The sequence below is a fragment of the Eurosta solidaginis genome, chromosome 1 (assembly GCF_040869045.1).
Source record: "Eurosta solidaginis isolate ZX-2024a chromosome 1, ASM4086904v1, whole genome shotgun sequence".
NCBI lineage: Eukaryota > Metazoa > Arthropoda > Insecta > Diptera > Tephritidae > Eurosta > Eurosta solidaginis.
In genome coordinates this window covers 383204006-383218633 of record NC_090319.1, presented here as the reverse complement: position 1 = coordinate 383218633, position 14628 = coordinate 383204006, and the positions used below count along the sequence as shown (strand labels likewise).

At 37.0% G+C, this 14628-nt stretch overlaps 1 protein-coding gene across 7 annotated transcripts in view; it reads right to left on the bottom strand.

Moving 5' to 3' along the window:
* The window catches only part of Dscam3 (Down syndrome cell adhesion molecule 3), a 296098-nt gene that overhangs the window by 146624 nt on the left and 134846 nt on the right, over positions 1 to 14628 (bottom strand). For all 7 annotated transcript variants that reach the window (XM_067763262.1, XM_067763261.1, XM_067763263.1 and 4 more), the window contains exons 5-6: positions 10165 to 10326; positions 3647 to 3796 (exon numbers count right to left, since the gene is read on the bottom strand). In XM_067763262.1, the coding sequence (XP_067619363.1) occupies positions 3647 to 3796; positions 10165 to 10326 (312 nt within the window). The remainder of the gene's footprint in view (positions 1 to 3646; positions 3797 to 10164; positions 10327 to 14628) is intronic.

Sequence of the window (14628 nt, the reverse complement as noted above, 5' to 3'; positions counted from 1 at the left end):
AATAGCTGTAGTTCTAGCCGGGAGAGAGCAGGTGCTCCCTCGTTTCTTCCTCCAACCCGCGCTTCTTATATTCACTGGCCAAGCCTAATTTAAAGGCATGTGACGCCAAAAAGCAGTGTCTAGTCAGAATACCCGTCCTTAGTATACATTCCTCTCTTTTTAATAATAAAAGCATTTTTCTGAATCTAACGTTGTAAGACCTACATATGATCTTCGACGCTTTACAATCTCGCGCTTGGGTTCCCGCCTCTCCCGCTTGTTCTATGATGTATACCTCTCGCCTTCTCTCTCTCTCTCTCTCTCTCTCACCCAATCCAATTGGGACATCTACGGAGCAAGCTACACTGAAAGAAAAATACTGGTAAAATCAACCGAATACGGGTCAATTCAACCGAAATTTCTGTCAGTTTTTATCCATCGCAACAAGATGTTGAATCAACTGCGCAGAAATCGTTGATTCGTAATTGACCGTTTTAGTAGTCAAATGAACAAAAAATGTTGTTGCGACAGCTTTGTTAGAAAGTACCTGTTTTGCCATATAAATAAATAAATGTAAGGCGCGATAACCTCCGAAGAGATTTTAGGCCGAGCTTCTCTTCTAATTTGCGTCGTGCTCCTTTTTAATTTTTCTTATAAATTGGCGGGACGGGGCCTACTTGTTTTATGCGACTCCGAACGGCATCTGCAAGGCAGATGAGTTTTCACTGAGAGCTTTTCAGGGCAGAAATACACTCGGAGTGATTGCTGAACACTGCCGAGGGGCCACCCCGCTTAGAAAATGTTTCTTCTAATTAAAAAAGCTTGTTTCTAAAATTTTGATGTTGCTTTTCCCGCGGTGTGAACCCAGGGTCTTCGGTGTGGTAGGCGGATCACGCTACCATCACACCATGGCGGCCGCCATATAAATACGTAAATATGTGAATACATAAATATGTATGCTTGCTACATATACATACATATGAATATAGAAATGAAAATAGTAGTCACAAAACTGATTCTCAGTTCTTTCAGTTGCAGCTCAGCTCATTCTCAATTTATTCTCTCGCATGTAGTTGCCACACTTGATTGTTTCGAACAAAACTTGTAGTATAAATGTTTGACGTAACATTTTAAATAGAGAACTTGTAAGTTATAGAAAAGTAAAGAATCAAATCGCAAGAAGGTAATTCCACTAGACTAACTTTACATGTAATTCGGCAGGTTTAATTTTCATAACACTTTAAGTTGAAACGATTCCAAAACCACTCAAACTTTTATGTTGTCGGAAACATCAACATTAAAAATGGATGTTTTTTTATTATCTTATTAGATTCGTTCGCGTGAGTGAAAATTCACAAAAACTTGAATAAAATGTTACTAACTTTGGAAAAATCCTGTTCGTTCAAGCAAAACTTTTGCAAAAACAGGGAGCAATTTTGCATTTCGCTTGGACGAGAAGTTGCAAAATTGTACCCGATAAACAGGTGTCCCGGTATCTCATTATTTTTACACAGTAAATTCAAACAAGAGTTTTTTCGTTTTGTATTGATAACTGAAAAACTAGTTTTTTTTTTTTTTTTGTTTTCCCATTTTGTGTCTTTTTACGATTTAATGGTTTTCTGATTTTGGTGATTTTTTTAACAAGTAGCACCATCGTCATAAGTACAAAGTAGAGAGCGCAGTCAGCGTAAAATTCTCTTTGAAATTTGATTATGAGGTGGGTTTTGTCGAAGGCTGAGGTAGCACTCAGTCAACCCAGGCTAAAGTAGAGGTCCCACAAACCCCCACTTAATAAGAACACAGTTGTTATGTTTTAATGACGAATACACGCACACACACACGGCTTGGCAGGTAGTGAGGGCAGTAGCTTTCCATACAAAGATGGTGGGGGAGGGAGGCGAGCGGCGGCTAACGGTCGTTGTAATAGCAGAGGGGTCGGTACAGCGGTTGAACGGCGGGATTAGCACGGCGGCTGTACAGCGTATAGTATTAGCGTACGGATGGATGTAGTGGTATGGACGCAGGGACGGTACCAGCGAGCTGGTTTGACGATGGTGAGGTAGCAGCGGCTAACGGTCGTCGGAGCAGCGGCGCAACGGCGGTGGGATAGCGATGGCAACAACAGGGCGACGGAAGTGACAACAGCAAATTCATTCTCTTTTATACTGCTTCTGGTATGATGCGAGTGATAAATGAACCGCTAATTGGGTACTTCCGTTTGCCATTTACTGTGAGTTGGCGTGCTGTGTGCATATTATTGTTATCGCCAAATGCTATTCGCATGCATTGGTATGTAGCTGCTGCTATTGGCTACCTGTTAATGTACTATGTATGTATACTCTCAGGCGTAGGTGAAAAAGGGTTAGAGTGGGGGTCTCAGGTGTAGGAGAAAAAGGGTTACAGTGGAGGTCTTATTATTGTAACGCTACGTTACGTGCTCATGTATTGACAGTTGATCGCCGTTGAAATGACCTGTAAGATCAGTTGCGTTAACAGAAAAATCAGTTAGATTGATTAGGAATCTATACATTTTACCATATTTTTTTAATTTAAAAGCGACTATTTCTCTTCTGTTGAAATGCCTAAACTAATTTGTTCGCTTGACAAAGAACTTGGTCGAATTAACCATAATTCGATCAACTTTACCGAATCACGGTTAAGTCAAGAATAACAGAACCGATTTGTTGATTTTACTAGCACCATTTCTTTCAGTCTAGTTCATTCGCTTTCTCATTCCCATCTGTTTCCATATGGCATGGGACCCAATGCAGATATATGCTTCACCCTAACCCGATTCTTTCCAGATATAGCTTACATGCTAACATCCAGTGTTTCTACTGATTTGACGGCGGCTACTTTTTCCGCCTAAAAAACGCTACAGTGATCTGTATTTATTCCCGGATGAGCACAGTGTACCGCAAACCATACTCCTTGCACTACTGCGGAACCATCGGCATACGTGTGTATCGCCCCTTCCGCCATTTGGCACAATCCACCTCTATTGTGGCTCTAAGAGCCCTTTGAAGCAAAAATACGGAATACTATAAATCCATCTAAAATTTTTCAACATCATTTTGCAAGCAGAAGTAATGTAAAATTTCAATACTCGTAACAATGAAAGCAAATTTCTCAAATATTTTTAAAAGCATACTTACATATGTATGCATGAGTATGTTGAATGAATAATAGTATGCTGATATTTCTTCTTTGATGGAAAATTTAAATAACTTTTAGCCACTATGAGTTGGCTAAAAATACAACGAACCAAAAATAGAACACGCACAGACATTTGTACTAGGGAGGGTCGAGAAAAGCAAAGCTTTGTTTTTTTTCTTGCATCCTGCTCCTTTTTAATTTCTTTAGCAGGCCCATGTTTTATGTCGACTGTAAACGGCCTTGCAAGGCAGATGAGTTTTCGCTTAGAAGCGTTTCATGGCAGAGATACACTCGAAGGCAGTTCTCATTGAAAAAACTTTTCTCTTTCTGATGTAACTTTTCCTCAGTCTTTTTACCCAGGGCCAGGACCTGCGGTGTGTTTAGCTAATATGGTACCACCACACCACGCTTCAAGAAAGATAAGCACCATTTTTTGGGCACACCCAAACCAATGTATTTTACATACTTATTTTTCTATCTCTACTCTATTAAACTTAGCATCAATACATACCTTTCACTTGCAACATTATGGAGGCACTGCGCTGCTTCTCACCACTCAATGTATTTGTAACCAGGCAAGAGAATTTTACTAAACTATCCTCTGTGCGCACTGAGCGTATATAGAGATCACCGTAGGACGAAAGCACCACATAACGACCAGCTAGAAGATAGGTAATAGAAAATTGCATTTCTTACACATGTACATAAGATTACTAATACATACATATAAACGTGTGTTGTTATGTTTAAATAGTTAAAATTAGTACAGAAAGCATCGTTGGAAAAATTGGTTGTATTTATTTTTTAGGACTTTTATGTAAGGGAATAAAAACTGTTAAGCTTTCTAGGAAATTAGAGTGTAAAGGTATCGATCTTAGCGTTAACGATTTCTAAGTAACCATATTGCAACGAAATTTGAGCGATTCCGATTAGTGTGTACCTTCTGATAACGATCGAATCGCTGAGCTGTCGAATAAATAACTCCAATATTCAGTATTGCAAACTGGTCTTTATTTAGACAAGTTTGGGAGCAGTAATTCACAATTACTTCACAACTAATAGCGTGTTTGAATCAAACCGACAAGTCATAACTCAGCTTGCGCTGCTTTTATACTATCTGTTGCCTCGTCCGCATATTTCACCTAAGGTCTAGACGTTTCACCTTCTAGAACTGTTGTGTCTCCTGCTTGGTAATTTAGCTATATGCGTGTATGTATGTATGAGTAACAACGTATGTGTGTAGCTGTGCCGCTGTAGCTGTGTCCAACTCAGTAGTTATTTTAGTAGAAGGTTATACACATTCTGTAAGACGTGGGCGTAATACCAAGCACTGAGTTGCAAAGTGTAGAAAATTATGTGTAGCTCTTATAAAGAAAAAACTAAATATAAGACGCGAAGAGATCCATCCCGAAATTCCGTACAGGTCTTACAACCCTGATGTAACAAAATACTCTTATTAATAAAAAGGACAGTAGGGTCATGATTAAATTAAGCCTCGTCAGTGATAGGAGATGTAGGAAAAGCGGGTTGCAGGAGGAGATGATCGAGTGCGTTCTGTGAACGCCCGTCAGAGTATGACTTCAGCTATTAGGAGTGACTGTCATATCTGTAAGCAGCAAGTAACCATGCTTCTGGAAGCTTCTAGTATGTATTTGTCAAGGGGATGGAGTTATTTTATAATACACTTTGATAGGGTCTTAACAGTTTGGCCGTTGAGTAAATTTCTGTTATATACGAGATTCTCTGGATTTATTACCGAAATGTTATCGACCTGTTATCGAAAAGTTATCGGTTTAGTATCGAAAGATTATTGATTATTTATCGAAAAGTTATCGATATGTAATCAAAAAATTACGGATTTACTATCGGAAAGATATCGTTTTGCTATCGAAAGTTATAAATTGTTAATGAAAATATTAACTGTTTGTTATGTTATCGAAAAAAGGACTTTTCGAAAAGTTGAAGATTTCTTGATTTGTTTTCAAAAACTATCGAAAAGTTAACGATTTTTAATTTAATCAATTTTCATCGGAGTATTACCAATTTTATATTTGCGTGTTATCGATTTGTTTTAGACAATGTACGATTTGTTATCTAAAAGCTATCGGACTGTTATAGGGATGTTATTGATTCGATATCGAAAAGTTATCGATTTCTTATAGGAGTGTTAGCAATGCCTCATTGAAGACTCATCGGAAGTCAGTAAGAAGCCGATGGCACGGCGACAACAATCCGATAAAAAGCTAATAAATAAACAATAACTTGTCGGTATCGTTTGTATCGTTGGTATAGAAGCCGACGAGGCCCTTCTCAAAAGTATAGAAATTATTTGTTTCTAGCAAAGTTGCTACTCTTGTGGTCCAACTTCAATCCCTGGCCGGGCTATAGATAACTTAAAAACAGTAGTTTTTTAGACGTGAACCTGTATATTAACACATCGTACTTCACAAGCAGTTGGTACCTAAGCCTCTTTTTAATTTTGTTCCCCATTAACACTTTTTGCATTACACCCAAGAAAGCTTAGTTTGAAAATTTCATAAATCTATCTCGTTACAAGTAAAAATTCGAACACAGCTATCCGCACTCAACTAAGTCGGCATGGGACTAAAAGACCTCTATTGAATTGGGAAAAACCATTGGGATAAAGAATTTTCCTTATTTTGTAATATTAATTGAAGGAATAAGTGATTGCGCCACTTTATAATGCACTAAAGTTTTGATAAATATTCATGGGATTTTTACAAAAATGCTTCTCCATTTAATTCCAGTATTGAACATTTTTAAATCTCGTATATATAGACTATTTAACATAAATACTGTTACAATATTAGCAACGATAAGGGGTACTATCATCTCTAAGCCGATGCTAAGAGTGACTTGTATGCACATCCATAAATTAATCATTATGTATCTACATAAACGAATCAATCATTGTGTCTACACATATGTACGTACACGCAGCGGAGAAGCAACGCACAAATACATGCAGATATCTTATCTGAGATGCTCCCAAAAGTATGCAATTGTAATTGTGGAAGTGTCGCTCACAAATACACGCGCATATGAGAAGATATACACATGTATCTGCAGTTATAATTATATGGCAGTAACTAAGTAAATTCTGGAAGCGCCTAGAAGATGCAACGAGCAAATCACAAAGTATAAAAGCACCAACAGTAGAGGCGCGAGAGTCAGTCTTGATTAAGCACGCTATCTGTCGAGCAATAGCAGAGTTATTTATTGTGAAGTACTTTAATAAAGACCATTTTGCATTACTGAATAGTGGTGTTATTTATTCAACAATTTAGTGATTCGAACTTAGCAGAAGGTTGCAAATAAGAGGATTTGCAGTTAATTCGTTACAATACATATATATGAACAAGCTTACATTCAAACGCATATGTACAATATGTATCCCGTTCACACCGTTCAGTAGAGGCGATGCCGATAGTAGTATCAGAGCAAAAGCCGCGCCAACAACCAAAAATGAAAAAACGAAACATTCACTGAACTAATGGGGGTGGGGTACTGACGAAGTTTGTAGCGATATGCAACTTTGTTGGCGCATTCGTTGGCACATATTTACATACCAATTGGCGGTGCATATATGTACACCCTTATAAACTCCCAAATATTCCCACTGTAGAAAAAGAGACCTTTTTCCAATAAATGTCTACTGCAACAAATTTCCGCCTCGATACACCAGAAATCAATGGCAGCTGCATAACGGATACAGTTGCATTTCATGAATAGCAACAGTCATCATTGTACAGTTACGGTATCGATAAGTCACAAACAACTACATTTGTAAATACATGTGTTGTAGAGATGGAACGGAGGTGAGTTAACTGGAGTCGAAACTGAAACTTTGTTGTATCAGAATGCGAATCAAAATCGCCATCCACTTACGACCAGAAAGATTTCACCGCATTTTGGGCAGTATTCGCCATAGAATATTTCTTGTTGCTGGTATAAATTCAGAGTGCATAAGAATGCTTTAATACACCGTTCCAAATAACCCATTCCTCAGATCACGAAGCCTGATCAACGCCCGACCCACATGCACCATGCCGGCAATGTTCCCTTGATGTATGTTTAGCATTTAATTAAAAATTTAATCAAGGAGCGCTGCCAGAAGATCAACCTTTTGGTTATGCTCGCAGTTTTGTGTGTTCCAACAAACCAGCCCATCATAGAGGATTACCGGATTGATCTTGTTAGTCCGGTGTTCAGCCCCTGTAGATGCTCCAGCTTCTGCCGATGACCTCATTCAAAAACACAAAGCAACCGAGGCCTTTGTAGAACCTTCCGTATACTTTTCAGTATATACCCGAGTTATTTCACCCTGTCTGAAAGTACCAGAGGTACTCCCCAACCAGGGAAGGCCTAAAAGGTATATTCTCATAAAATTAACAAGTTGCGATTCACTTGGATTGACATCCAAATCTCGGTACATCTTACTACCACAACACAATCTAAATTACTTATGGAACAGCGATTTCAAACAATCGAAACCGATATAAAAATTCTGGGTCGGTCGGGAAAACCTACGATTCGAAATCAGAATCGAAGCTCCGTTACAATCCTGCTTTGTAGCATATACGCGAGAATAGCGGCTTTGCAAAAAGGCACAAATAAGAGCCAAAATATTTATGCAGATGCTGCAAATGTGTTGTGGGCAGGAAAAGCCAATGTCACTGGGGTATTGAAAAATGTGCCGGATGGAACTTCGTATACTAAATTTACGTAACGGATGACTCGATGCACATGTACACAGCGAAGATATTAATATATGCAAGCACACACACCCAGATGTTGCACCACATCCAATATTTTATGGTATTTTTAAATTTCTAATACTAAGTTGGAATATACAGCCACCACTTAGGCTACCAGGATTATTTTCGTAATATTTTTGTGCGATATGCTGAGTTGGAATTTAGCAGCATGTTGCAGCAGCATGTAGCAACTTTTTGAAGCCTTCTGAAAAATTGTGCAAAAACTAGCATTTCAAAGCCTTGGCAGGAAATTTTACTTCAGCTTAAACTGAATCCTCTTAGTTGGCCAAGTATACGAGTTTTATAGTAAATTTCGCCCGATGACGCGGAGAAAATATTTTAAGCTTTGGAAAATATTCAATTAAGCCTTCAAACAAGTGTCGCTCGTTCCCTTATCAGCTTCTTGGAAATATTTTATGATGAAGGTCCTTTCAAGTTATATTGAAAAAACTCATTTCTTCATACCTATGAAGTATTTATTCCTCTAACACACTGACTTTTTGACCTTAATTCGAAGTAGAATGAATAATTTTTAGTTGCATAAAACTAACCCAAAGTTGGGCGCGTTCTATATTAAAATATAATCGGCAAAAATCAGAGACGAATATCATTTATAGTAGTTAAAAGTCCGGTTGATTGTGCAAGTGGGCGATTGAAAGAAATAGAAAACATTTAACAGAATTTTAGAGACGAGTGTTTGTATTTAGAAGTGATTTATCCTTGCGAAGAGTTATTGCACTCAAAAGCTCGCAAAATTCATTACCCGGCTTTATCTTGGCACTCTTGCTTGAGCAACCGATACTTTTTTATCAACACAAGGCGCATAGAGATATTTTTTCCATTTTCACTTACTCACCTCTTTTTGCAGTAGCATACTACCCGGCGATTGCTTCAAATATTGCTACCTTTCAAGCGTCTTTCCAGCTATTCAACCCTCCAAGTAAGCAGCTCTTTCTGATTACTCAAAATTATAGCTAAGCCACCTACTTTAAAGGAGAATTGCTTACGTCGGCTTTGTTCAGCTGACGCTTCGTCGAACAAACTTGTGTAAGGACTGCATCGAGGGGACATGTTAGTAAAAAACTATCCTATATAAAATTATGATTTGTTTCCCTAGGTATACGGCGAAAGAATTCGCATTGCTTCCAATTCATTTCAGATTTGCTCGTTTTGGCCGCTTCTTATTTGAGATGCTTTATAAACTCTTCCAATTCAGCGCCTTATTTATTAATATCATCTTTGTAAGCAAACGCGTTTGTCAAATGCTTTTTGAAAAGTGAACGGAGCTGAGTGTAGATCACCAGGGTCGGACTCCAAACGAGCATTGCATTTATGGAACCATTCATTTATCGATCTTCTTTCTGGGCAATTGTGCGACAGCTAAATATAATCCGCTCTAAATATAATCGCTCTAAGTTTGTTAAAATGTCTTCGTTTTTGAGTTCTTGGAGGAATACCACTTTTACATTGGACAGTCATCTTGCATCACAATGTTATGCTTGACAACTTTAAATAGCCAAGACATTTCCTTGAAGATCTACTACCCGCTAGTGGGAAACTTGGTTCACTACTAATGTTCTCTGTCATTGTGAACCCACACTTCGAAGCCAATGTGGCTTCTTATCTTATCTAATCTTATTCTACGCAAGAAAGCAGTCATGCTCAAGTGCGGCTTGTCGACCGCACAGCCCGCAGAATTTAACACTAGTTTCACCTCTCTCTGGAGCGATGTTGTTAAAAAATGCACTCTCACATGATCGTCAGGACAAAGGAAAGCCCATCGTTGCAGGTATATAAAAAAAATTGTGTATTCTTATTTAAAATATTTAAAAGTTTAGCCTGTTAAATCATTGAATTCTCTCGAGTTCAATAAACTGACTTTGACTCTGTAACGAGTGTATCTAGTGAGTGTATATATTTGCATGCAACGGAGAGTTAAACAAACAATCCCACTTGCGACGTCCATTGGTTGAATAGTTTGTGATTCCTCGTTCACTGCAAACACAGTCAGTCACAGCTTTGCAACTGCAACTGTGTCAACTGTTACATCAAGTCAAACTACTGTCAGCAAACAAAAACGTCTGAAATTCCGCCAAAAATGTCAGAGTTGAAGAGAAAAAATTGAGGAAGTAACAAAAAAACTGCGCAAAAAATTGGTTAAAATCAACAAAAAAAAAATATATATGAATCTATGCAAACATACACATATGCATATGTATGTATGTAAATGTATGCATCTCTTGATACTCACCAACATCAGATAAATCGGGCAGCAAAATCTCCTCGCCACGATGCCAGCTGGACACCTTGACATATGGTCGCACATAGTCAGGAATGGCGCACTTAATCAACGCTGAATTTCCCAAATAGACTTCGGTGTTTTCCACGTGCACATGAAACTGTCGACGTACAACTAAAGAAATAAAAACGAAAGAGAAAATGGAAAAAAGAGAGAGAAAAAACAATGTAAATAAAAACATGAATAACAAGTAAGGAAGGCTAAGTTCCGGTGTAACCGAACATTACATACTCAGCTGAGAGCTTTGGAGACAAAATAAGGGAAAATCACCATTTAGCCTAGGGTAACCTTCTAATGTGTTTGTATGATATGAAAGGTATTAAATAGTATTTTAAAAGGGAGTTGGCCATAGTTGTATAGGTGGACGCCATTTCGGGATATCGCCATAAAGGTGGACCAGGGGTGACTCTGGAATGTTTATTGTACGATATGGGTATCAAATGAAAGGTGTTAATGAGGGTTTAAAAAGGGAGTTGACCTTAGTTGTATATGTGAAGGCGTTTTCGAGATATCGACCAAAATGTGGACCAGGGTGACCCAGAACATCATCTGTCGAGTACCGCTAATTTATTTATATATGTAATACGACGAACAGTATTCCTGCCAAGATTCCAAGGGCTTTTGATTTCGCCCTGCAGAACTTTTTCATTTTCTCCTACTTAATATGGTAGGTGTCACACCCATTTTACAAAGTTTTTTTTTAAGTTATATTTTGCGTCAATAAACCAATCCAATTACCAATTTCTATATTTGGTATAGAATTATGGCATTTTTTTTCATTTTTCGTTATTTTCGATATCGAAAAAGTGGGCGTGGTCATAGTCGGATTTCGACCATTTTTTATACCAAGATAAAGAGAGTTCAGATAAGTACGTGAACTAAGTTTAGTAAAGATATATCGATTTTTGCTCAAGTTATCGTGTTAACGCCGAGCGGAAAGACAGACGGAAAACTGTGTATAAAAACTGGGCGTGGCTTCAACCGGTTTTCGCCGTTTTCACAGAAAACTGTTATCGTCATAGAATCTATGCCCCTACCAAATTTCACAAGGATTGGTAAATTTTTGTTCGATTTATGACATTAAAAGTATTCTAGACGAATTAAATGGAAAAGGGCGGAGCCACGCCCATTTTGAAATTTTTTTTTTTTTTTTTTTTTTGCACCATATCATTACTGGATTGAATTTTGACATAATTTACTTATATACTGTAAAGATATTAAATTTTTTGTTAAAATTTGACTTTAAAAAATTTTTTTTTTTAAAGTGGGCGTGTTCGTCATCCGATTTTGCTAATTTTTATTTAACACACATATAGTAATTGGAGTAACCTGCCTGCCAAATTTCATTATGATATCTTCAACGACTGCCAAATTACAGCTTGCAAAACTTTTAAATTACCTTCTTTTAAAAGTGGGCGGTGCCACGCCCCTTTTTCCAAAATTTTACTAATTTTCTATTTTCCGTCACAAGTTCAACGCACCCACCAATTTTCATCGCTTTATCCGTATTTGGTAATGAATTATCACACTTTTTCGGTTTTTCGAAATTTCGATATCGAAGAAGTGGGCGTGGTTGTAGTCCGATTTCATTCATTTTAAATAGCGATCTGAGGTGAACGCCCAGGAACTTACACTCCAAATTTCATCAAGATACCTCAAAATTTACTCAAGTTATCGTGTTTAGGGACGGACGGACGGACATGGCTAAATGAATTTCTTTTTTCGCCCAGATCATTTTGATATATAGAAGGCTATATCTATCTCAATTAGTTTATGCCGTTACGGATTACCGTTATGCGAACAAAGTTAATATACTCTGTGAGCTCTGCTCAGCTGAGTATAAAAATTGGGAATGGAATGACATTGGGAATTTAAATTGTGAATGGTGATATAATTGTTTAACTGTATACATATTGGTATATATGTTCATTGGACTGGGTCGATTTATTAACCGATATCGCGCCATCGATTTTTTGATAGGATTTGGGCTCAGGAAAAAAGTTCCACTACGCATACCCAAAAAAATAATTTTGGAGCCTGCGAAAAAAAAATGGCGAAAGGGTCAATTTTTCGACCAAAACTCTCCCCAAAACCCTAAAAATATGTTTTTCTTTTTTTCCAAAAAACTGTTATCGCCAACGTTTTTCCAAGAGTTTTTTGGAAAAAAAAATATTTTTTGTGTTGTGGGGAGTGTTGTGGTCGAAAAATTGACCACCTCGCCATTTTTTTCGCAGGCTGAAAAATTATTTTTTTTTGGGTATGCGTAGTGGAACTTTTTTTCTTGAGCTCAAATCCTATCGAAAACCCGATGGCATGATATGGGTTAACTTTCGTCCATACAAATCGACCCAGATTAATATATATACATATTGTTACGAATATTAGCAACAATAACGGGTACTGTCATCTCTAAACCGATGCTAAGCAGTGACTTGATGCACATCCATAAATCAATCATTATGTATCTACATAAACGAATCAATAATTCTGTCTAGACATATGTACGTACACGCAGCGGAGAAGCAACGCACAAAAACAAGCAGATATCTTATCTGAAATGCTCCCAAAAGTATGCAATTGTAATTGTGGAAGTGTCGCTGACAAATACACGCGCATATGAGAAGCTATACACGTGTATCTATAGTTATAATTATATGGCAGTAACTAAGTAAATTCTGGAAGCGCATAGAAGATGCAACGAGGAAATCACAGAGTATAAAAGCACCAACAGTAGAGGCGCGAGAATCGGTTTTGCATTAAGTACGCTATCTGTCGGGCAATAGTAGTGTTATTGTACTTTAATAAAGGCCATTTTGGATTATTGAAAGATGGAGTTATTTACTCAGAGTTTAGTGATTCGAACCTTAGTAGAAGATTTGAAATAAGCGGGATTGCAGTAAATTCGTTACAATATATATTTTTATGCAGGCAAATATGTTTGTATGTAAGTTTAACAACATATGTACATATGTGTATATCCTAAATATTTACAAGTAAAAATGTTGCAATACATACAGTAGCTGGAAATTAAAGCATACATACATACATATATAAAACAAGTAAAGGTGTTAAAGTGAGCTTCAATTGTACATTTCATTTCATATAAATTACTTTTCTACATAAAACGTGGCACCGCCCGTTTAAAAAAAATGTCTCCCCGTTTCATCTTTCAATAAAACTTGATAAGTAAAATATCATTGATTCCAAACTATTTTTTGCTTAGTTATAGCTTATTATTCTAGTTGCCGTGGTCTTTAACCGATCCCGTCAATTTTTACTAGAAATATTTTCTGCTATAAGAAAAATATGTGTACACAATTTCATTACGATGCGTTAATTTTTTTCGAGTTATGGTTCCCGAAACATGGAAAATTGCTTAGTCATAAAAGGGGCGGTGCCACACCCATTTTCAAAAATTTTAGTGTTTGCCAGTTTAATGTTATAATTCAATTTAAAAAGTAAAATCCTATTGATACAAAGCTCTTTTTTGCAAAGATATAGCTTATTTTATTCGTCCACGACCCTTTTAAAAATCTTTTATATAAAAGTTGGCGTGGTCCTTAACCCATTTCGAAAATTTTTCTTCAAATAATTCCTTATAGTAAAGGCAATCTCTCTGCCGAATTTTGTTACGATAGGTTTAACGATTTTTGATTTATGATTAATAATGCTTGTAAAATTGATTTTATCACAAGTGGGCGGTGCCACGCCCATTTAAAAAAATTTTTTTTTTCAAATTTTTATCAAGAGTCTCAATATGAGTCCACACGTCAAATTTCAACATTCTAGGTGTATTATTTACTAAATAATCAGGTTTTTGTGTTTTCCAAAATGTTATATATATAAAAAGTGGGCGTGGTTATCATCCGATTTCGCTCGATTTCAATACCAATCTATTCTGGGTCCAGATAAGCTCGTGTACCATATTTAGTGAAGATATCTTAATATTTACTCAAGTTATCGTGTTAACGGACAGACGAACGGACGGACGGACATGGCTCAATCAAATTTTTTTTCGGTACTGATGATTTTGATATATGGAAGTCTATATCTATCTCGATTCCTTTATACCTGTACAACCAACCTTTATCCAATCAAAGTTAATATACTCTGTTTGCAAAGCACTCTGAGTATAAAAAGTTGTGCGATTCTAATCATTTGTATATATATGAACGACACATGAACTGGAAGTAATCGAATATAGTCAAGTTGATTTTGTGATACATACATTGTAGCATTGACTTGACTTGGCTTAGTTTGGCTTGCCTTGACTCGACTTGACTTTTTCCGTAAATCTTCCTGCTTTTCCTCTTACTCTTCCCGATCTTGCTCGTACTCAAGTATTACTTTCACTATTACCTTTAGTCTTATCCTTATTCTTTATCTTCCTTTTAACTTCTTTTTACTACTTTGTCT